This window comes from Thermobia domestica, chromosome 7, assembly GCF_964235325.1.
Source record: "Thermobia domestica chromosome 7, izTheDome1.hap1.1, whole genome shotgun sequence".
In the NCBI taxonomy this organism is placed as follows: domain Eukaryota; kingdom Metazoa; phylum Arthropoda; class Insecta; order Zygentoma; family Lepismatidae; genus Thermobia; species Thermobia domestica.
The window spans coordinates 266509560-266535277 of record NC_137460.1 but is presented as its reverse complement, the minus strand read 5'-3'; the positions used below and the strand labels follow the sequence as shown (position 1 = coordinate 266535277).

The following is a 25718-nucleotide window of genomic DNA, read 5'->3' as shown; positions in this document are numbered from 1 at the left end:
CGTAAGATCGCTCTTTGGCTTTCCTTCTTTCTTTTTTTATGAATTTCTTTGTCCAAGTAATATCAATAATACCAAATATCATTTTTTACTCACCAGCCAGCGACACAACTAGGCTAGTTGTCGCCCAGTGCAACAACTCGCTTAAGCGCCCCCTTCCCCGACCAACCAAAACACTCTCCAACTATTGGTATCAGACAGTAATTCTGCTATTAGATTCATTCTTCAAGTGGTAAGGCTTGATTTCAAAATTGTAGTACATACTTCAATTTTTAGTACAAGACAAAACACTAAACTAGTTTGTTACTGATTGACAAATAATCTGAGAGTAGCATGCTTGAAACATTCTTACAGTCTTAACGAAATAACTACAAATCGAAATGTGTTTCAAATTATATCGGAATGTGCATGTGTGTAGAATGAAACATCAGTCTTTTGCTTTTGAGTATAATATTTAATTATGACAAACAATCAATCTGTTGTCTCGAGTATACTCGGATATTTTAGAAATCTCCTAAATCAATGTATGTTAAATGAGAACACAAAAAGATGGAACTAAAATTTAAACTAGATGCTCTTTTGGATGCAAAGATTTTTACAATGTCCTCAAAGATAGCTTGGAAGCTAACTTATGCTCTGTGGATATAATCCTACGGTTGGTGAGACGTTATTGTTCTCTTAAGTTTGAGGTATTCCTGCTTTCCTCCTGTGTGGATTGACATGTATCTAACCAAAATTGAACATTGATTAAATGCCTTACCACTCTCTTGGCATGTGTGATGCTAATCTCCTGTGTAGATTAACATGTGTCTAGCCAAAGTGGATCGCTTGATAAATGCCTTACCACATTGTTGGCACAAGTTAGCTTTTTTGTCCTGTGTGGTTTAACATGTGTGTAGCCAAATCTGAACGGCGACTAAAACCCTTTTTACACTGTTGGCATGTGTGATGCTTTTCTCCTGTGTGTATTACCATGTGTCTAACCCAAATTGAACGTTGATTAAATGCCTTACCACTCTCTTGGCATATGTGATGCTTTTCTCCTGTGTGGATTAATATATTTCTAGCCAAACTTGAACGCCGAGTAAAACCCCAACCACACTGTTGGCACGTGCGATGCTTTTCTCCTTTGTGGATTAACATGTGTCTAGCCAAAGTGGATCGCTTATTTAATGCCTTGCCACATTGTTAGCTCAAGTGAGCTTTTCCCCCTCTGTGGTTTAACATGTGTGTAGCCAAATCTGAACGGCGACTAAAACCCTTATTACACTTTTGGCATGTGTGATGCTTTTCTCCTATGTGTATTACCATGTGTCTAACCAAACTTGAACGTTGATTAAATGCCTTACCACACTGTTGGCATGTGTGACGCTTTTCTCCTGTGTGAATTAACATGTGTCTAGCTAAATTTGATCGATGATTAAATGCCTTACCACACTGTCGGCATGTGTGATGTTTTTCTCCTGAGTGGATTAATATGTGTGAGGCCAAACTTGAATGTTGTTTAAATGCTTTACCACACTGTTGGCACAAGTGAGCTTTTTCTCCTGTGTGGATTAACATGTGTGCAGCCAAATTTGAACGTCGAGTAAATCCCTTACCACACTCATGGCATGTGTAATTCTTTTCTCCTCTGTGGATTAGCATGTGTGTAGCCAAACTTGAACGTTGTCTAAATGCCTTACCACACTGTTGACATGTGTGTTGCTTTTCTCCTGTGTGGATTGACATGTGTCTTGCCAAACTTGAACGTCCACTAAAATCCTTACCACATTGTTGGCACGTGTGATACTTTTCTCCTGTGTGGATTAACATGTGTAGAGACAAATTTGACGGGCGATTAAAACCCTTACCACACTGTAGGCATGTGTAATGCTTTTCTCCTGTGTGGATTAACATGTGTCTAACCAAACTTGAACGTTGTTTAAATGCTTTACCACACTGTTGGCACAAGTGAGCTTTCTCTCCTGTGTGGATTAACATGTGTGTAGACAAACTTGAACGTTGTTTAAATGCTTTACCACACTGTTGGCACAAGTGAGCTTTCTCTCCTGTGTGGATTAACATGTGTGTAGCCAAAGTTGAACGTTGATTAAATGCCTTACCACACTGTTGGCATGTGTGACGCTTTTCTCCTGTGTGTATTAACATGTGTCTAGCCAAAGTTGATCGTTTATTAAATGCCTTCCCACACTGTTGGCACAAGTGAGTTTTTGCACCTGTGTGGATTAACATGTGTGTAGCCAAATTTGAACGTCGACTAAACCCCTTACCACACTGTTGGCATGTGTGATCCTTTTCTCCTGCGTGGACTAACATGTGTGTAGCGAAACTTGAATGTACAGGAAATTTTTTTCCACATACTCCGTGGATGTTGGATATTTTACCTGTATGCAGTAACTTACCGCTTGACAAAGTTGAACATTCACTAAAGCGCTTATAACTGTCTTGGTAGGTATGACGCTTTTTACTTTCCTGTGACAGCGCATGTCTTGAGAAACGTGATCGATGAAATCCTTTGCCAAACTGCATCGAAGTATGAGATTCCACATCAGAATGTGAAATGGCTTCCTCTAATATAATAAACGTATTCTCTTCTCCGTGCGAAACAAATAAGTTATCGGGCCTGTAACATATTTAACAAACAACGAAATGGCATTGGATATAATGATTAAGTAGCAACAAAGAAAATGTAACCATTCGCTATACTTCATGATTAAATTACGCTTAATTTGTTTTATTTCATGAAATATTGTAGAAATATAAAATGTAGTACCAATTTGAAGTCTCCACATCTCTCTACTTTCAAAATATGAGGCTGTAATTTTTTTCACTATATCAAATTGAACAATCATTTATATGGTGGCGGTCATAAGTCTTTGACCAGGTAATGGCTACTTCTTTGAAACAAATGGAGAGTATGAGAATTAAATCTGTCATAACTGTATTTTCGTGTGGAGAAAAAACAAACTTGTGAACCAAAATTTTAAGAACAACTCGTTAATAAAACTCTACTGAAGATTATTCACTTATATCATCATAAGTGGAAAACGAAAGACGTTTTGAAACAAAGAAAAAAGAGACATACAACTTTCGAAGCTGAGGCAGAGAAATTTAACGTAACCAGACTAAAGACGAATCGTTTAAAGCATAGTGATCGTATTGAGTGGTCTAGGCGTTTGACCAGTATTCTGGAGGTTCTTCCACCGAATACACGTAGAGCAACTTTTTTTTTTTTTGTACTACAAGAATTTTGATTGCGATTGATCGGCAATGATAGACAATTTATCACATTCAAATATTTGTATACTCGTTTGTTTCAATACTTGAACGGTCAAATTTTCAGGAATAATACTAGTAATAATAATAATTATCTCGTGAAATATTTAAACAATAAAAACTTACTATCGCACAAGTCATACCATTACAAGCAGAAACGTGATATTAGGCAAAAAATATTTTATTTTTGTGTAATGTTGCCCATTAAAAGGGGAATTTCGCATCTGGATTCTAAAACAAACCGAAAAAAATCGGGATGAAGCTTAACAATTTAATTCGAGAAGGGCAAGGCTAACTCACAATATCGTCATGCCTTAGAGATGAGAATCGAGACGAGACGAAAAGTATCGTAAACTTTGCTCGTCTCATCTCGATTCTCGAAAGAGTATATGACACTTTTTAGGTAACAATTGGTCTGTAGACTGAATCTTATAAATTATTTTGTCACCTTGTATTTCAGAGCTCACTAAATTATGGTATGTGTATATATTTTTGTAGGAAAACTTATATAATTACATCTGCAAACTCCATATGTTACTTTATTATAACCCTTAGTGTTCAATGATATTCAGTTTTCATTAGAGTTCTTTTCCTCAAAACGTACAATAGAATATTTTCTACAGGAAACTTTAGCGGAAAGCTTTCGATTACATTTGAGTAGGTGCAGAAATGCCTCGGGAAGGTACGGAAGCCCTTCCCCGAAACCCCTACGTTTAAGTAAGTTTTGCCAAATTTTACGGCAAGTTTAAAACTTTTAATACCATTATTATTATTATTATTATTATTATTATTATTATTACTGAAGTGTTGTAAATTTAATGGTTCAACCTGTTTTACCCAACTCCCGCCTATTGAGTATTGTGCTAAACGAAAACCGTGTGTATAGGTTTTTTATCCGTGTTCCACTCCCTCCCACTTTCTTTATTCGAATATTTTTTACCTTCTTATCATCGATGTCGTCTGTAGCTTAGCCAGCATTACCATTACTTAAAAACAAATTTTCTTACGGCCTTTGTAAATTCAGAATCCCTACTTTCTACACGAAATTCGTCTTGAAACTTCCCGTTATAGTATTTAGCTAGTTGTATGTACGTATGGAGAGGGTATGTCCTGATGGTCCTGACAGTTCTTTCCAATCCCGACTATTTTGTAACTTCTGTCTAACGCTACGTGTAATTTTACAGGCTTTAATACACTGTGTCCTCGTACGAAATTTCTTATCTATATTATTATTATTATTATTAGTGAATATTTGATACCTCAATATTACGTCCTACTGCAATGCAAATAAGCATACTCAAATTACGAAAATGAAAATAAATTCTTTGGACACTCTATAAGGGGAATTGAGTTATAAGAGATACTTTGCGAAGAGAGGAAAAAGGTATCAGCTACTGGACAATATGAATTTCGAAACTTCGGATGTCTTAACAGAAGCTAAGTATGATTTGTCTTCATCACGATACCCTTTCTAAGTAACATCCTTTATTTGGGTAAAAGACGTTGCATTATGGATGCGTTATATTGAAATATCACCAAAATATACAAATGAAATAGTTACTATTTATCAATTTTTCTTGAACGAATATATGGAACGAGTCGAAAATGGAGAAGGAAAACATTATTAATGTTCCTAGTAAGAGTAGAAGAACAGTTAGTAACAATTCAAACAATTTTATGACTCATACGCATGAAGGATGTCCTAGTTGTATTCATGAATTTGAAACAAGCGAAGATTTCAGACAGTAGGAATCGAGACTGTGACGTCATGTAATTAGTTTTCCCTGCGAAAGAAGTCGTTTCAACCCTAACTTTTAAGAACAAGAGAAATTGACAATACTACATTTTATTATACATTTTAATAACATTCTAAATTATAATTTTTTCTGAATATCCTCGGAGAGAATCGAACCGCGGACCCCAAATACACAAAGCGAATGCTCAAGCCACTAACCTAAGACAGCTTTTTTAAGTAAGAGTTGCGAATTGCTCTTTTATGTAAGAGTTGCTATGTAGCGAATTTCAAACGTTTACGATTCCAATATTTTATTATCCATGAAGCACTGATTTTGGTCAAGATAACATAGTGTAGTCCAGAAAATTCAAGATTAAATTTAAAAAAGACCCAAAGTATCTCCGTAACTTATCTCTATTGTATTGGATTATTCTTGTTTTACAGGTGTTTCTAATAACCTTGAAGGACAGGGACACGAACGCAGATACATCGAAAACATTTAATACTTAAAAGCCTTTTCTATCGGGAATCGAAAGTGAGACCCCGCCTAATAAACAATCTGATATGTGGGGTGCCTGGTTCGTTCCCAAGGCAAGTAAGGTTCCCAAGGTGGACATCATGCTCGTGGGTTTTCTCGGGATACTTCCACTTTCTCATACCACCAACTCGTCCACCATAATTCACTTGCTTTCATCATAGTCTTCCTTAATCTAACAGGCATAATCGTTGGACATTAAAAGGATTTCATTTTAAAGCTGTTAACACAAACCAATCCGAATCGAAAAAGTTGTATTTTCTATTGGTCATTAACGTTCTATCACGAAAAAATATGTACAAGGAGTCACGGCGAATCGTAATTCCATTCAAAACTGAAACTGCAGACTAGTAATAACTTAAACTAAAATGATACCTTTACATATCCTTTGGAACTTTTCCAAAATCTGTACGGATAATCCGGAAAGTGCCACAGTTGGAGTTGTTCATTGAATCGGTGGGTCAGTCGGTCGTGGGTGGACAGCATATGACCCACTACGACCCACCACCACCATGACACACTACTACCCACCACTCACTATGAACCACTGCGATCATGCTCCAGAAGTATGTTTCTTCTACACACGAAACTACAGATATAAAAGATTTAATTGTCATAAGCTGCAATTGTTTTAAAGCAGTCGCCATTACCTGGTCAAAGACTTAAGTCCGTCACGATATATGCGATATCAGAGTTAACCTAGTACATATCAAAATACTTATTTTGTGCTGTGTGAAATAAACATTTATTATTATAAGTGAAAATAGAGACCCATTGTCACTATCATTAATTATATATCATTACTTTATGTCAGAAAATTTAAAAATCGGAAGAACTTGTTACAATTGCAGCTACAAAAACCCGTCACTACGATTACAAAGAAACAAAGGAAAGATATAACAACTTTTAAAATTTTGCACAAGATACGTGATATCCATAAATATACTAATTTCTAGTTGCGATTTTATATAGTCTGATACCTTTAGATAGTAAAATTTTGCGTATATTGATATGTAGTCACGTGGTTACATATGATGCATTCTTATTAATTAAATACTTTTGAGAAGGATAGAGTTTCCAATTTCTTGTAATTTTTATCCACTTATTTGAAATATATGATGTAACGATTCCAGAATTCCACGTTAAGGTAATGTGGACAACCATAAAAACCTTCGTTACTCTTAGATTATTCCTAGTCCTTTTATGTTTGTGCTCTAAACATAGAATTAAAATTTATTATAAACTGGTGTAATGTCATTCGCAGAAATCGAAATATATACTGGGTTTGGAATCCTACTATTACAGGGCTTTTGCAAACAATGCCCATCGTGTGTTATGAGCATCGTGAAACACTCTAGTCATTATTGTTTTTCACGTTAAAAGCAAATAGGGCGTGCGAAGATAAATGCTGCACTATGAATACCGAGAGATCTAAGAGATATGTTATGTATCACATTATAAAATACAAGGAGCTGAACTATTTAAAATAAATAATTGAATATGTTGAGCGTCTACATTTAAGTGGCATTTTATTACGTTACGTTCACTCAAATGGGGATTAAATTCGTACGTCAATTCTTATAATCTAAGTGGTCTCTCCTGTTAGAGAAAGGACAGTTGGCACAATAGTTTTTTCACTTTTAAAAACGTGGCGCGTGCAGCAGTGCTTTCGGATTTACAACATTCAAGAGTGAGAAGACAAACAATCTGCATATTACACCTCAGTACAAAAAATTTGTCATCAACCTAATCTGGTATTAGCTAGAGAAATGGCTGAATCGATTGAAATTAAATTTTACATGTCTGCAACTAGCCAGACATGTATGATGTATCTCATTTAGAAAACTTTTTATCTTTTTTTACGTTACTGTCTCTAGAATGAACATCCTATGAGTAAGAGAAAAGCTATAAATCTTACGGTAAAAGAAGAGAACCTGATGATTGGATTATAATTGGGAGGTGAAATTTGTCATGAAACATCTTTACTCTATACCAGTGAGCAAGTTATCTACGACTTACGAGAAAAAAACGGGCAATTTTGCGCAATTTCATAATACATAAATTTACCATATGGTATAAAATGAACATGCAATGTACAAAACTTCATTACGCATTGCCTGATGCACTCAAGTGATCACAATGTTGGTAGCATAAAAAATGTAGAAAAACTACATTTTCAAGGGGATGTTGTGGCATTAAGCTGTAAACTTCAAATCAACCTATAGACTTCTTTAGATGTTTTAACAAGAGCAACGTCAAATACAGCAAAAAGGCTTGTAGTATACGACTTAAAAAAATTTACTGCGAAACAAAATATTTTCATCATTTCTCATTCAAACAACGCCTTTATCATTTCCGAACGTTCTTCTTTACTTATATGGAGCAATTTACTTATATGGAGAAGAATATCTACGTACTTCTTCGGAAAAAGTATCGAAGAATCACTATTTCTTCCTCGATGATTCGCATTAATATTTCTTTTATCATTCCCGCGTTACTACAATACAATACTCAGGGAAGAACACTTACGGACACTCTTCTCTAAGTATATCTACGAACCTTTAACGGCATCATACATAATATGCCTTCTTTAAACACACACTTGGAGGAATAGAATTACGTAATACTATATAACAAATGTTGTAACGAACACTGGACCTTTATAAACACTTACAACGAAAAACTACAAAATAATAATAATAACATTTGAAATAAATTTTCAAGAAAATCTTTACCCGACCTTACCATCGCATTTCGAAGAAACTATATATTTTATTTATACTCTTTTAGTCAAAATATGTTGATTTTTTTTCGTATAAATGCGTCTTGAAACAAGTCCACATCTCATTAAAGTACGAGTTAAGATCAAGTTCCTGTACAAATCCTGAACCAGGGACAATAAGCATAAGCTTGGTCCCGGTTGTATTTACTGTACTATCTGTGAAATTTCAAATTTCAAGTTAAGCTTTGGTTTTCTGCACACTTTGTTGGAGAGGTAGCACCCTTGTGATTAGGTGTTTGTTTCGCTGGTTACAAGAAAGTACAACATACTGAACATACGTACGCGAAATTGTGAATGAAGGCCGAAAGAGTAACTTAATTGCAAGAAACGTGACCTTCATTTGAAATTTTCATAGTAACTTTCATTGTGTAATTTTAGCAGTAATAGCTTAAAAAGTAAAATATATATTTCACTTTAAATTTTGGTATACATTTAAGTATATACGAATCTCATTCACCCAGTGATTAACCAAACCTGAAGTCCAACACCTCATAAATTTAACTTCTCGACTGGGTATCAACCTACACTAAACCATGCCAACTTGGATCATTATAGCCCATTCTTAGAGTATCGTATCCTATAGTATTATCATTTCGTTTTTTACACACCAAAATTTCACAAAAGTTTTACAGTTCACAAGCATAGTGACCCGCCTACCGTAGACATATCGATTTCATTATTCGTGTAAAACTGTGATGTCTTCTTACTGTAAATGTTAACTAAATATATAGCACGTAAAATTTCTTTTCGTTTATCTCACGCTTAGTAAGTTATTCAAAATTTAACGTCATTTTCCTGATTGTTAATAACCACCTTTAACCCTTTCAGCCTTGACTTACACAATTGTGCAGGTAGGTAGAATCACCAACATATACAATTCCGGCTGAACATTATGTTTACACTAAGGTAACTATAATGAACAAGTTCAAAAAGTTACAAAATTCATAAGATATCTGCGTTTGTGAACAACTGATACAGTGTTAGAGGAATCTGTGAAATAATCAACGTAAAAGTCGGAACGGTAAAATCTTGTAGTGGTTAAAACATACATCATAGGCTCGAAAACGAACAAATAACAGCATTGCCTAGTAGTAAAATAATAACTCAAATCTGGATAAAGCTTAAAATTCGTGCCAGTTAAAATGGAAGTGTGAAGGCGACACATTTTTTATTAATTATTCACGTAACTTCTGTCAAATATCTGTTACGTAGCTACAACTTTTTTATGCATGGCAAAATATCAACCTGGTGGTGTTTATTAAACATTTTATACAATACCTAAATTAAACAAATGAGTATCGTTTCACAGTCGACTTCCAAAATATACGAATTCAATATTCAAACATAAGGTAGTACATCTGTAACAATATGTTACCATATATTAACAAGATCGAAGAAGGAATCTGTTCCTTGGACGCTGGATCTATCTCAAATATCTGTTACTAGTTATCCGTTACTCCTTCACTTCTATAAAGATAAATGTTGAAAAAACTTGGTAATTCGAAGCACTTCTAATTTGAATAGAAAGTTAAGGAAGAAGGCAGATTGTATCGTTGGGACGCTGACCCGATCGCAGAAGAGCTGCTCGACAGCTTATACAGTTTTTCTCTATGAAAATCAGATAACAGAATTACTAATCACCTACAAAACAACAAGAGCTGCTTCATACCTGTTACCATATTCGTATTAGAGCGTTAAATGTTGAAACCGGAGACGGATAAATTTAACCACGTCCAGTTTGAATTGAATTTCAACGGAAAAAATGAACATACTATTTGAATGCAGAATCGATTACAAGAAACTGCAACGTGATAGATTTTTAGCACTCTTCTTCTAAGAAAATAAGTAATGAAATTGGATATAATAGTGAATTTGAACTACTTCTGTATCTGACATGTATACAGTTAAAAAAAATTAGTCGTGATATTACGCCAGATTCGACACCAGTTTTGGAATGCCTATTCTAAAATAGTGTTAAAATGTGTTCGTGTCTAAATAAAACTATTACAATTTTAACACTGATACTTTCTATATTTTATCAGAATAATAATCCATAGGTCATTTTTGAAGAGAGACACTGATTTGACAATGCGTGTACGTCCAGAAAACTGATGGCACGGGCACTAACAGTGAGTGGAATGTTTGGCTGCATAGCACACACTCGCAGTAACTTACGGAATAAAGAAAAAATAATGCATTGCTGTGTCTAAAAAATGTGCTTGGGCATCGTTCCATATTTTCTGCAAATATATCCTTACTTGTTCAATAATTATTAACTTGTTAACTTACTAAATAAATATTAACAAATATGAACATATAGAAATCCATTTTGAAGAAGAGATAGGAAACTGTAAGCATATACAACGAAACCTGGTTTAAACTACCCTAATCCATGAACACATAGTCTAAGATAACATATGTGAAATGCAAGAAAAAAATATTAATAATATATGTGAACATAAAGACAAATACTTAGAATGAAAATGTTTCAACTTCTGTGACTTGAACCCGCGACCATTTATTCAAGACAGCAACGCGTTAACCATCTGACCACCGAATCAACCTTGGAAGATTTAGTTTGTCCGTTTTATTTACTGTGCAAAGAGGCGAAATTAAATCAAAATGTAAATTATTTCGTATAAAAATTGCAAAAATTGTGTACTTTACATAGCATAACACCATAAAGACAACGTTTCGGCTATCACGACTTGAGGCTCATTTTTTGGAATTTAAAAGAAATACGACAATGTTAAGTTTGAACTTTATTAACCAAACCTCGTATTTGAAGGAGCAATCTTGAACCATTTTTCACCAGTTTGGTATTTTGTACATTTGTGTTAGTAAGCCTAGCTCGGGTCTTACGGCCATATATGCTCAAGAAACAGGAACACTAATCACGTGAGTACTGCATTTCTGGTGACTGTTTCCTTATATCTGAATTTCGGGACAATCACGGTCCACCTACGCTCTGTTATAACTAAAAGCTAATAGGACGATAATTCCGGTCCCGATGCTAAGAGTGAAAATCGCGATTTTCCCGGCTGACCATATAAAAGCTTTGGTTTGCTAAAAGAACGTTCAGTGCTTTGCACGAACGCCTGGTCGTCGCTCGAAAGGGTGGGGTGCATTGTTCTAAGGTAAACACACGTTATAGTCTTATGAGTGCTCCCCTTGTACGGATTGAGCTTCGCAAGTGAAATCGCCGCTTGCATATGTGGGAGCCAATTTTTTTAGTTTATCATCAGTTATTGTACAATATTTGCATACGCCTTCGTGTAAATTTTTTTTTCTAATATTGTGCAGAAATCAGCAATGAAGTGACTAGTACAAATGTGTTAGCACCTTAAAATTCGTTTGTAATTTCAGTTTTTGTGACAAACTCTGGCTCCAAGTCATTGAAAGGGAAGGAATAATTGTGCCGCCTTGGACGATCGCTTATTACTATAAGCAGAGGACTTTAGAGGATCCTTGGGATTATCCGACGAGGAACGTCTGAGATCGTTATAACTGCAACGCCCCTGAAGGAGTTTACCGGTCGAAGATTATTGTGAGTAAATGAATTCATAACTTATCAATTTTCTGCGGCACAGCCACCTGTATTAAAAGAAAATAAAATAAGATAAAGAGGGAAATAAAAAGTTAAAACGGTCGTAAACATATACAGTAAATGCTACTTGTTCATTTGTAACCTTTTGTTGTTCTTTTAACTTGTATGTATTACATTCAGTATTATTAGATTTTCTATACAATTTAACCAGGTTTTGTGATTTGCACCGCAAGAAATTTTTAGGTTTTTAATATCTGAGCTTAATTAGATCATTTGCTCACTTCTCCACTTTTACGATATCTACGCTTGATCTACCGTTCTCCCCAGCTTCGGTTTATGAGAAACCGTAGGTACGGAAGAAATCTTGATTTGCCGTAGCAAATTTGGTATAAACGGCATAAACAAGTGACAGAGAGAGAGGGGGATTTGTAAACTTTTGGTAAAAAGGTGAAAATCAATATGAACGTTACGATTATATTTACAAGATTCTAACAACGACAAAAAACAGGATTTCATGGCCACAGGAATAACCCACGCAGTCAAAAGAAAGAAATAGAAGTGTAAAGATATTTGACCAAAACTAGCCTCCACTAACCACTGGTCAATAAAATTTAAGACATCTACAAGATATGCAGTTAACAAATTATTAATAACAAAACAATATGTATTGATAGTAAAATATAGCTTGTATCAGGCGATATTTGAACGCGGGGTATTCCAAAAAATAACACGACATAATTCCGATCTATTCCTGCGAGAGCTTGCATATATGATTTTCGAAGTTTTATTAACACTGCACGAACATTACCTAACAAAGCTACGAAATGTCATTCCCGCATGGATTATAGGTGAGGACACCTCCTTCAAGAGATAGAACTGGCTACGTAGATTTATGAAATCAACTTTCTAATCATTCTTAAGGAAGTAGTGTGAATATCGTAAATTTGGGAGATCACTCTTTAAATCATCGGTTCATTCCTGTTACCCCCAACCATAGGTAGAAGGGCAACATGGAAAGAAATGAAATTTTTCTGTACCATGGAAGATGAGTTTTAAAACTTGATAATGTCTCTTCTTCGTAACTGTCTACATACTATATCCTTGGTCTTGTTTTCCTGGTATTCCTTTTGCATTTCCTGCTATTAACATGGTGATACAATCGGAGTGCGGAATAAGATGGCCAAGCATGCTTTTTGTTTTTTTTCTAGTATTTTCATGATCTGTTGTCCTTTACTAGCGTCCCTTATTCCTTATTCATTCTTTTTTTTTCGGTCCATGTTATACGCAACATTGTGAAAAAATATCAAATTTGAAGTGCTTCTATCTTGGACAATTTAGCTTTTCTCAATGCAAATCCTCGATTAATCCGCCATATATGTAGACGCAGCAGTAAGTTCTGAAGATTGTGTATTAACTTTTGCCTGATCTTGATTTACAGATCCAAGGTTTTTTTTTTTTTTTTTTTTTTTTTTTGAAGCCACATGTTTAGACATAGACATCTTAAAACCGTAAATAATAATAAAAAATTGAAATGGAACCGGGGGCAACTATATGGCAGTGTGCAGTTATATGGCTGTTTTGAACACACGCCTTAGATTGTGCTCCTATTTGGATAGCGTGTGAGACTCATTCTAAATATTCTCCGTTCGATTCGCCTACAGTTTGTTTTTCAATGAATTAAGCATCATAGATTATGTTCGCTATTGATACTAAAAGCGATTTATTCCATAAGGGAAGAGAAAAACCCAAACAGAAAGATGAGGCAGGAGGGAAATCCAGACTGTCCATGCTTAAGGGTTAAAATTTCGTTGTTCAGTCCATCTTTCTGTTTCAGCATGATGCACATTATTATATAGATTTTGTTTGCATTAATTTTCATCTCTTAGAGCTCAACGTGAATTTAATTTATCCTATCTATATAGTGCTTCTCTAAGTGATGCCGAAATATTAATTCTTTCTTGCTCCAATTGGAGAAATATCCTGGTGTGTCATGTTCGGTGTCCAGCTATAAAACATACTGAAACAATTCATCTGGATGAAGGAGCTGCTGTTTCTTAGAACGCCAGCCTCCTTAGATGTTAGTGGTTACCTGAAGGACAAGTAATAATAAACAAGATTAAACGAAATTAGTGATCATTTAAGAAATCATTGTAAAAATTCAGATTAGTAATGTAGCCAAATGCAATCATCAAAAGGAAATGCATAAGATGTTGGAAATTAACCATAAAAGGAAAAATTGAAATAATACATTCCGATTATTAAAATTAGGAAATGGGAAAAAGACGATGGAAATTGTTACAGGTCATGGTTCCTGTAATTTTTATACTAGAAGATAAAACATCAAATATGACTAAACATGTTACTGCATGGTGACCAAACGTCAGACTAACCTATCAGTCATGGGTTTACGCTCCCTACAAGCAACGGTTTTTGGGTTAAATAAAGTGAAATGCCACATGATCGTTTTTCTGAAGCTTTTATGAACTTCAGATATAAAAAAAAAAAATCTATGCGACTACTCTATCTTTGAATTATACTATATTTAACTTTTCAATTGGGAATTCATGCTAAAATTTGCACATGTTTAAATATTTGATTCTGTAGCTATATTTTGCACATTTCAAGTTGGTAGCATTGTTATCCTGGATGTGTAGGCCTGAATCAGAAACATTCGATTAACATTTTCTATGCAAACGTAAAAGTTACAAAATTGCCTTCTGCCAATTTTGATCACTCACTACGGTACGTGTGATTCGAGCAGGTGTGTTTCCAAACCTAGTAACTTCTTGTGAAATAGCTATCATTTTGTTGGTTTTTTTAATCTTTTTATTTTATTTTATTATATTTCATTTCTTTTGGGGGGGGAAGAAGAAGATAAGATGAATATTGTGTACAAGCTGTACCCCATACTGTATGAATAGTGTATAGAAGCTGTACCGTATAAAAGATGTAAAGAGTAGTTACCAACCTTATCTCTCAAGACTTTAAGATTTCTGAAGGCAATAGTTTCATGGTAAATTCAAGGTCCAAACATAGTAGCGTTGGAGGAAGGTAAGATCATTATGTCGTTTCATTAAGTTTCTGGTTGCAAGTTTGTTAAAGTTGAGTTCTGCGCAAAATACAATTACTATTGTTTCGAATACAGTTACTATTCCTCTGGACATTCCTGACTGGGTATATACTATTCATTTCACTCAGTTTGCTTGTTTAGAAATAGTTCCGCAGGTGTGCTAATAATGACACTATGAAAGTAGTACCCAAATCATGTGCTGTCATATCATGATATTATTGCCACCTTGCATACAGTTTTGATATTTTGTGACTTTTCACGTCACACTCAATTAAAATATAAATTCGTTGTTTAACAAATTGTTCATTACCATAATCAAGTAATAAAAATATCATTTAAATTACCTTGACGATTCTCATACTACTTGGATACAAACTACAAAATATCTATGTTGCAAGTGCTATGTTGCTACTTGCTAGTATCCTATGAGCTTTTTTTAGCTCTCTGCAAGTCCTAATCGAACAAATGTCAAGCATGGAATATTTTGCTGGTAAATAATCAGTATTTTGAGAACCTGTAATTTCAAAACTGACTTCGAAAAAATCTCAGCCTTCCAGTTTTATTCGCCAACTGGGAATACTAGTTGAAATGTAAAATTTAACTGTAATTTTTAAGGCTTCACTCGTGAACTTCCTGATTTTATATGAAATAGCTCAGCGTTTACATCTTCAAGTGCAAAAATATAGAACAGTCCAAAAAGGCAGTATGAAGTATTATAAATGCTATCAATACAAACAAGTACTGACAAAATGATAGAAAACTCATATTTTGGTGGAATTCAATCGAAAATAGTCTGAACAAACTTTAAAAAATTGAGAAAAAGTGCAAATTAAATAAACGGAAATATACGTGGAAACACAAAGTATATATAAAAAAAACTGATACAAAAGTAAACTATAAACGACTAGCTCCATAACTTTCTCGTCAGTCTTGGTTCCTTGAACTCTCATGTTCCTCCACTTTAGATTGGATCATGGAATATATTCCCCCGTGTAAGAAATATAATAAAAGTGGACAATAGTTTTTCTTAAACCAGTTTATATCTTTCTCTCATAAAACCTTGGATTCAAAGCCATCATCGTGCTTTCCTAATGTAAACCTGCAATCTAGAATGAAATTCAGCTTAACCACTGTAGTTTTCTATGCTACTAAAAAATTTTGTTCGAAAAGCATTATGTACTTAATAATTTCGTATTTCCGATTATATTCCTAATCTGGACTGTACGGGGCTAATTTTTAAATAAATAATTAACGCTTCGCTGGCATTTTATGAGTACATCTCATTAATCCACAATGAAATTTGACTGAAATGAATTTAAATAATAACGATGATGTCAGGCTACCGGAGTTCTATATAGAGGAACAAAAAGTCGAATATAAAATATCCTTTTTAAATGTACTACGAGAACATTATCCGATAAAATGCTGCTGCCCCTTAACAAAAATTGAAACTAACGTTACTTAGAAATCGATTAGTAGTCATGATGACCACCTCCCTTTAAAAGAAACCTAAAATAAAAAGGCCGACGTTGGGCACATTTTTAAAGGTACTAATATTCTATTTTGTCAAAAAACATACTTTGCATAGTTATTTTGTATTGATAAATCTATTATTCATCATCTATTCCACAGTTTTTATTTTAAAAAAATAAAAAATCTTGCGGGACTTGTATCTAGGGCCACTCTCGCTTTGTCAAAATCTAAAAGCACAGTACCAAAATTTATTTCACTCACCTAATAAGAAATCTCTTGATCTTAAATTACATTCTCTGCAACTAGAAGCCAAATAACTGGCAATAGCTGTTAAATTTCGCAAGGTGTTTCAAATAGAACGGTTAGGAAATTTTTCAAAGTTTGTACCTGGGATATTTTTACATTTGTCTATATTCTCAAATAAGACCCCAATTAATTTAACTCGCCTAAAAGAAATGAAATGATCTCAAATTATACCATCCGAAGAGTAGGAGCCGTTCTGATCGACAAGTTTGAAACAAGTTTAATGCTACGATCAAAATTTCTTTCATTGCTTATCACGACAGACATTAATACTTCCTTCTTCATTACAAAAAAATACTCACGAGTTACTTGCCTCTTATACTAGGAATACCAGTATGTCAAATATATACCTCTACGAAAGGCTCAGAGCACCGAAAAAAAAATAGAATTAGAAACCGCTTGAAAAGGAACGAATTGAAACTTTCTTTGCAGTTTTTTCCTAAAGATATTCTTACAAATTTCTAAATTGTAGAAAGCACAAACTCCTAATTTTTTACACTTAACACTAAAAATGAAAATAAATAAATTATTTATTCCGTAAAGTTGGCTGTAGAATAGCTGCAAGTAAAAGGTACAAAAACGAAACAAGGAAATCCAAGGTCAGTAAAATATTCCCAATACTTGTTCTTGAAATATTATCAAACTTGTGGTTGGTAATAATAGTTTTTCCGCATCTCAACACAAAGGATATAATTTGAAATTGTCTTATCCGTAATAACTGAAGGAAACATTTTTGTTACTATATTACAATATAAAACATACAATTATGTCAGTAGATAACAGAAACTAAAATTATCCATTTCTTCTATTTTTTTACCTACACTAAATTTTTTACCTCTCATTTACGCGCTCTGAGACCCTAAGGTGGAGGTGTTTCACTTTAAATCACGTTATCGCTGCCGGATGAGTGAAATAATTATCATTTTCTACAATCTAGGAAGGGATAATAATATCCTTGGTAAGACCTACACAATTATACCCAATCGTTTTATTTGTAACATGTTTAGAATTTGAATCTATTTGTGGCTTGCGTTCTGCTTTTCACCATAGGGGTTTATAATAAGAAATCACACCAGTTAAAAGACAAGTGAAATTGCTAAAATTTACGAGGGTCTTACATAAAGAATATGCCTAGATATGAATCACAAACCATTTCATACTTTTTTTTATTTATTTCACACCCGGAATATTCCCGGGTTTTGTCCCTGGCCTATAAAATCCCGGGAAGGAATTTATTTCCATTTCTTTACTTTATCTTCCAAGTTATAAGATCAATATGACTAATTATTTTATTTTAATATATTATGACTTACATCTAGGTTAAAAAGAATATGGAAGTTAAAAAATTTAAAATTATTTGACTGTATTTTATATAACTAATATAATATGATTTTCTTAAGTTCCATTTCCAATTGAACTAAAAGTAGGATAATTGTTTAGTATAGGGGCCAAAAAATAAGAAAACGTAGGACAATTTACGGAATAAATGAGTTGATAGTGGTGTTCAAGTACTCAAGAATATATCGGACACAATTTTTTAGGGAAGTAAAGGATTTGCACAAACCGCAAACGGAAGTGGAAGTGACTTATGTGAGAAGAAAAAGTGAACTGCTGATAACGAAGACAGAAAACAACGTGCCCTGCGGGGTACTATCCCGCCTTTACTCGCAAACGCTCGCTCGGCAATGCTGTCTGAATTTAATATTGGTAATGTAATTTAACATATAAAACCATAAAACCGCATCATAATAGAATATCGCAAAAAATAGGCTCATATGCTGGTCCACAAAACATAAACAAGAGCCAAAATAGCAAAGTACTAATTTACAAATGATGGAAAGAAACCATTTTTAAAGTAATTTAGAATTACGTAGAAATAGAGGTGTAGCACTATTGATAAACCCTAAAAGACGGTTAGTAATAGACATCGGTCTGTCTCCTGCCTCTGGCTAGAAGTTTTGAAGAGGTACTCTGGCTTCACATGTCAATTAAAGGATGACATTTCGAGAAATGGGCAGGAAGAAAGGTCGCGTAGCAATATTAGATGCAAAATTGTAAAGATAAAAATTTATCTTGCAAATATTGTGTACATACATATTTATTTCCAAATGTTGACAAAATGGTGAGACATGTGTCTTCTGGCAGTTACCCAACCTAATTTGTTTATAACATGTAAAAATTTAATATGTTTATATCAGTAGTAGAGTCAAGTTTAGAAAATCCACCTACATGTAAATTTAAACTTTTTAGCGGTCTAAAAATATGTGGATTTACTATACCATTTTTGATACTTATTTTCTTTCGTAAAACATTGTAAATAAATATCCATTTATGCGTACTCTCTAAAAATAATAAAATATTAATAAAATAACATAACGTCGTTCAGAATATAGATTTCTCTGGGGACAACTGTAATAATATACTGTGGTATAAAAACGAATTTAACTTTGAAATGATAATATAGTAATAGAATGCATTTTTGAGTTGAGTTGATTTGGAGTTTAACGTCCCGTTCAGCAGCGAGGCTATATGAGACGTGGACCTACTGATTAACGTGGACTTTGAACCACTTCAGCTCCCGCCGGGAATCGAACCCGGGTCTTTCGCGCCAAAGGCGCGTATGCTAACCGCTTAGCCACGAAGGAGCTCAGAATGCATTTTTGTTTCTGATTGTTCATAAATTACCAGAAAATTCCCATTTTTTCGGAATCTTCCCGGTAATTTACCCATCACTAGTCTTGTCATCTTCTCGCCATAGTTTGTGCATGTGGATATATCCTAAACCGTTGTTCAAATTTCTAGCGCGTGCCATTGGTGCACGTGGTCCCGAGTTCCATTCCCGACGTAAAAGTGCTAAAAACTAAGTTTACAATCAGTTACTTTAATTAATTATCCGTCATCAGCGCAGAAGTTAGAGGGAAAAAAGACAAAATCTATTATGCCTTGTTCTTAATTATATCATATTGTAGTTAAATTCTGAATAACTAAATAATTTAATATCAGTATAGCATATGTATTGTAGGAGAGATGTAAAGTGGTACTATTTTTTTTTTTTTATTGGAGACACGGTGGCTGAGTGGTAAAGCTCTGCAAGTTCGTTTAGCTTCCGTCAAGCGGGTTTTGTAGTTGAAGAATAAAAGCATGTACTTGGGTTTTCGAGGTTTTCTTCAGTTTCCTCCCACTTTTTTCACTGTACCGCTCATTCATTGCTGTCATCACCGTTTGCCTTGGTGCATAATTAAGTTACATTAAAGTAAAAGTAATAATATCTAGAACCCCTTCTTCTTAAGATATAAAATCAAAGACCAAGTATATGGCTGCACGAGCTCAGACTAAACCCGCGGGCCGGATTCGGGCTTACAAAGCATAAATGACATCGGGCCTGAGTAGTAATTTTTTAAATACACAACCATATTTATTGGGCCGAACTTTGTAAACATGCTCTACAACGATATTTATTGGACAGTTCTTTCTGGAGAACTTTCAAAGCACAGTGCATATTTAAACCTCCAATAGCTGTAAATAAAAATAAAAAAAGAAAATACAACAATACAATACAAAAAATACAACTTTCTTTGTAGTTTCCAGCTAAAGATATTCTTACAAGTTTTTAAACTGTAAAAAGCACAAACTCCTAATTTGTTACACTCAACTACTAAAAATGAAAACAAATGAATTATTTATTCCGTAAAGTTGGTTATAGAACAGCTGCAACTAAAAGGTACAAATCCGAAACAAGTCAGGAAAATATTTCCAATCCGTATTCTTGAAATTTTATCAAACTTGTGGTTGGTAAAAAATAGTTTTTCCTCTTCTCAACAAAAAGGATATAATTTGAAATTGTCTTATCCGTAATAACTGAGGGAAACACAATTGTTGCTATATGATACAATATAAAACATACAATTATGTCCGTACATAACAAAAACTAAAATTATCCATTTCTTCTATTTTTTTACCTACTCTAAATTTTGACTTCTCATTTACGCTCTCTGAGGAACTAAGGTGGAGGTGTTTCATTTCAAACCATGTTATCGTTACCCGATGAGTGAAATAATTAGTTATCATTTTCTACAATCTAGGAAGGGATAATAATATCCTAGGTAAGAGCTATACATATATACCTAATCGTTTTATTTGTAACATGTTTAGAATTTGGATGTATTAGTGGCTTGCGTTCTGCTTTTCACCATAGGCGTTAGAATTTGAAATCACACCATTTAAAAAACAAGTGAAATGACGAAAATATTTGAGGGTCTTACAGATAAAAATGGCCTAAATATGAATCACAAACAATTCCTTACTTTTTTATTTATTTGAGACATGTTTCTAAACTGTAATGATTATTGATGCCAGTTTCGAATTCGAGTGTTGAATGTTTTAAAGATTATTATAAATATTGTTATACATAACTGGAATTATTATGTATTGTCCACGATTACTCGATATGTTACGATTATTAATATATATTTTTTGCTATATCTTTTTTTATGTTATGTTAAACAAATGATATACATAAGGAAGTTTTTCCGCAGTATTAGGTAAAAATTCGTATTATAGTACTGTACAAACGCCAGGCGAAATAGCACTAGCTTAAGGAAAAGAATGTGTATACAAACAATTTTGAAATAAGAAACTGATAAGAGTAAATAAGAGGAGCAACAGTCTTGCGATTTTAATGTATTTTCTGGTACATTTGCAATTCCTTATCATAATTATAATAATAACTATTATTATAAAAATTAAACAAAATAAATACCAATGAGCAACACCCACTGCGCCAGAAGACTATGGATCCGATAGTGATAGCGGCCCTATTTGATCATATTCCCATCTCTATTCTTGCTAATATTTTGGGGTCTGTCCACATCTATAATAGCCTACTCTATAATGTTAGATATAAGTGTATATTAACTAGCTGTTATAAATTAGTACACTAATCAAGCTTCTTCCTCCTAACGTGATGACAGAGAAAGAGTAAGTTAATAACATCTTCCTTGCAACGTTCTTTATCTGATCCGGTGCCGGGAGCAGTTTAGGAATTATTCCTTAACTGCTCCGGTTTGCTCCCGTAACCGGATCAGTTCAATCGGTTATAATTACTGTCCGAGTCAAAGTAATGTACAATGTTAAGAATTATACTATAAAGGCAAGGGCCAAGATGTTACTAAATACCATTCTTAGTCAATCCGAGTGAAGTGGTGACTTTCAATACCGATATCTAAATGGGGACTATCACCTCACCCACACATACATAAGTGCCATAAAAACATCCAAAAGAAATAATATTTAGTCAAACCACTACTATAAAGCTAACGTAAGAAGGAAAAATTAAAAAAAAACACTCATCAATAATTATAAATCAGTGCAGCATAACGAGGAAAAATAAATTACATTTTACAAAGATAATGGAACAACCAGCAGCAAAACAAATACTTTGCCAAATACTCAAATGCAAAGCTAATCAAGAATAAAAATATCAATTAAAAAACGAAAGCACTTGCCGTGTCACCATACCAGAACACTCATGAATAATGAACTCATAATTGCTGATTCCCAAAAAAGTAAGATAGCAGGAACACATGCGCAATACTCAACTACACATTACTGAAAAATGTTCCTTTCTGCACAAACGTTGATTTATTAAAGCGAGCAAACTTGTTATTATTACAAACTTTTACCACACGTCGGGAATATCTTCAGCTTTCGACCACAACCATCAGAAATTTTCTCTAACTCAATTAAACCACACAGAGCTGCAAAGCGATAAAAGTTAATATCAGAATCTAATACAAACTTATTTAAAAACGACAAGTTCAAATTCTTTGTATTAAATTCATGTTATGGTTTCTCAATCGCACTTGCTAACTCGATCGTCGCCATGAAACGAAAATTCAACTACACGCTAACCGCATTCCACCAGCAACAGCACACACATACAAACAGACAGAACATTTGTCGAGACAGTAACAAACTACCATATGACTGTACAGAGACACTTAGTGGGAAAAATATGAACTGCCACCAATCTCTGAACTAAGACGTAACACCAAAGGCATTAACAGTTCAAACAAGTGACTCACGCAGAAACAGTTCCAGGAAGTGAAGAAACCTGTAAGAACCGATTAAAGTCACTGTTTAAGTCAAATTACAGACTTGCCGTTAAAAAAAAAAATCATGCAATTTTGGGTAGGTTTCAGCGTGAAAGTTACAAATCCCGTAAATCTTGAACTGATTAGTGTTCCGATCATAATCTTGGACAAGGGGAATACCGAAATCAAATCAATTTACGAAAATGATTTTTTCTCTTCGTCTGTTGACACTTTTGTGGGACATATGTTAAACTATTAGAATGTGGTTCCAGAGTCGGTACCAGAAAATACATAATTTCCTTTACAAATATTGATAATTCAAACTAAGTACTGACACCGGCACCATCATTATAATACCAATGTTAACAAAATGCATGCAATTTTGTGTAGAGTACAAAATGTTTAAATACTGAATGAAAACATCGCACAGAAATGTATGTTCAACAAACTTTTTGGTAGTTGTGGTAAGTAACCCCACCTACGAAACCTTTCACATTTCAATTTTAACAATTGCATCGAAGTCCAATTATACACACTAGTATTCTACGATACTGACGTAACTTTGACGGAAATTCTTTTAAATTTAGGCTGTTTTTACATTAACTCCTTTCCATACCACTACAACAAACCCTCCCGGTAATTAGAACTGATACTAACCCCCAACATTTCAGCCAAAATACAGTTAAATGTTCTATCTTACAGCTTAGTTGAAACTTCCTGTTTACAGCTCATGGTTGTACCGACAGAGGACAATGAATCTTTTCAATTTTGGTGCAAAGTAACGACCGATCTTCAAAGTGACCTCGTGTTACGGTATCTAGTAACCACTGTAAAGGAAATGCAGTATCAAAATTCAATGTGTCAAATTATGACACGGAACTAGAAAAATATTTCTGAATGAAGGTATCCATATAATTAAGAAATTACGTCCCTAATGTATTGTGGTACTTCGGAACACAAATATGCAAGCAAAGAAAGCATTTCAGAATGTTACCTATAAAATATTAAGGAACGTTCAAGTATACATTAAACACGCAAGACATGGAAGTTTATCCTAAATGAAGTATTTTGCGCTATCCTCGTTTACCAACATTCTGCGTAATGCCCTAATCTGCATAGCAATCTTTTTACTGGCCATCTAGCGCATGCTCGTTAGAATTGTTTGAACAATAATTCATATATCATGTACGTTTATTAAGTCCTTAAAGTGATCCTATATTGAGAAATGGAGGTCCATACCCTAGAAATGATTGCTGGGAATATTAAAGGTCGACTTCCTTGAAAGAAATGAGTGCAGCTATGAACTGGATTGATGTATAGACTTCTGCTATTAACGAGACATCCATTGTTGGTAAAAATATTCTTTATTTTGTATTTTGCTAAAGTCTTTCTAAGCCCTCCGGAGAAATGAGGCTAGACCCATTTAAGCTAAATCCTGAGTAAAATTACAAAAGTGCATAGTTTTTTTTTTCCTTTTTTTAAATAATACATTCCACATTTAATTTGGAAAATTTTAGGATGAATATAATTTTAGCGATTTGTTATTTTACAAAAGTATCTATATAAATCGTCACTTGTATTTTAAATGTGTGCAACAGTTAGTGAGTAACGTGTAATCAATAATAAAAGAATCAATTTTTTATCAAGATATAAACTACATAAGATTTGTATGAGTAGTAGTTTATATCTTAAATAAATGGTTCCTTTATATCTTGACAAAAAAAAATCCTTGTTATTATTTGGTATACAGCTAGTGAATGTGTCCCTAGCCATTTCCAAAGTGTGGATTGCTAACTTACATTCGAGATATCTCCCATATCTAAATACTTCTTGTGAAGCATTTCTTTTAATCAACAATTTTCCGAACCGATGTAACCGTATTATCAATCTCTGCCAATTAGTACATCAAAATTGAACATTACCTTTCTGGAAGAACTGAATTTAAATTTTTTGTGGTTAATTGTTGGGAGTCATTAGAGTACGACGCACAAGTCTCCTGAACCACTGTTTTTCTTAGCGTTTCTATATTACTTTCTAATACAGGATCTGATTCTGCAAATTCTGATTTCATCATATCAACGGCGAATTTCGCGTCCAAAGGATACATAGCTGTATCCTTGTCTATTGTTTGCTCTCCTTCCGTTGTAGATAATATTAACTCTTTGTTGTCAGTCATCAGTTCGTATGTCCACCCTTTCCCTTCGAGTGGATCTTCCTGAGGTAAGTCAAACATAATTTCTTCTTTGGACATCAATTCCAACTTCACAGACGCCTCACCAGCCATTGTGAATTCAAATATTAATCGGGCTGACTTAGCAACAAGCCGCTTGGGAGAGGTTCTCCTAGACGCAGAGTGCCAGTACCATCTAAATTATTTGAATGTGCAATGAAGTGGTCACTTTCAGAAATGGTATGCGTCAAGACAACGCTAATCCTAACAATAATCTGCTACGCCGTTGGATGTCGCTACCATCCACATATAACGCGACTCAGCTAGACTTACACAGTCCCAGTTCTAGTTTACCTACTTCTCTTGAGATGTAGCCATGGTATCTATTCCATAATTTTTGCCTTCAGTGTTGCTACTTCAGTGTTTGAAACACGTTCAGTTATTTAGTTCATCAGCATACGCGTATGTGCAATTGAACTAGATAGATATGTGAGGTGACTTTTTTCAAAAGGTCAACCGGAACTCCTACACGAATATATAATTGTTTAATTATTAGTAAACTATAATAACAAGTCAAGTAAATGCTTATGCGAAATTCTTATTTGTACACAAATAGTTTCGATGCCAGTGCCAACAGAAAATTGCTTTCTTCTAAATCGTAGCAACCACCATCATATTCGATTAAACCATAAATTGCCCCATCGTTTGTTTAATTTATTCTGTATATAAATAATA

At 34.0% G+C, this 25718-nt stretch overlaps 1 protein-coding gene across 3 annotated transcripts; it reads right to left on the bottom strand.

Annotated features, from left to right (window-relative positions):
• Positions 1-357: 357 nt before the first annotated feature.
• LOC145690897 (uncharacterized) lies at positions 358-25333 on the bottom strand. Of its 3 annotated transcripts, none has more exons than XM_081766310.1 (2): positions 24736-25271; positions 358-2623 (listed from the first exon to the last, which is right to left on the bottom strand). In XM_081766310.1, exons 1-2 carry the CDS (start codon positions 25095-25097, stop codon positions 1186-1188), a joined length of 1800 nt encoding a protein of 599 aa, XP_081622436.1. In that variant the 5' UTR covers positions 25098-25271; the 3' UTR covers positions 358-1185. The 3 variants fall into 3 exon arrangements, with proteins under 3 accessions (XP_081622436.1, XP_081622438.1, XP_081622437.1); XM_081766312.1 differs by lacking the exon at positions 358-2623 and adding an exon at positions 2634-13964 and having other exon boundaries at positions 24736-25331; XM_081766311.1 differs by lacking the exon at positions 358-2623 and adding an exon at positions 18761-22477 and having other exon boundaries at positions 24736-25333.
• Between the last annotated feature and the right edge of the window lie 385 nt (positions 25334-25718).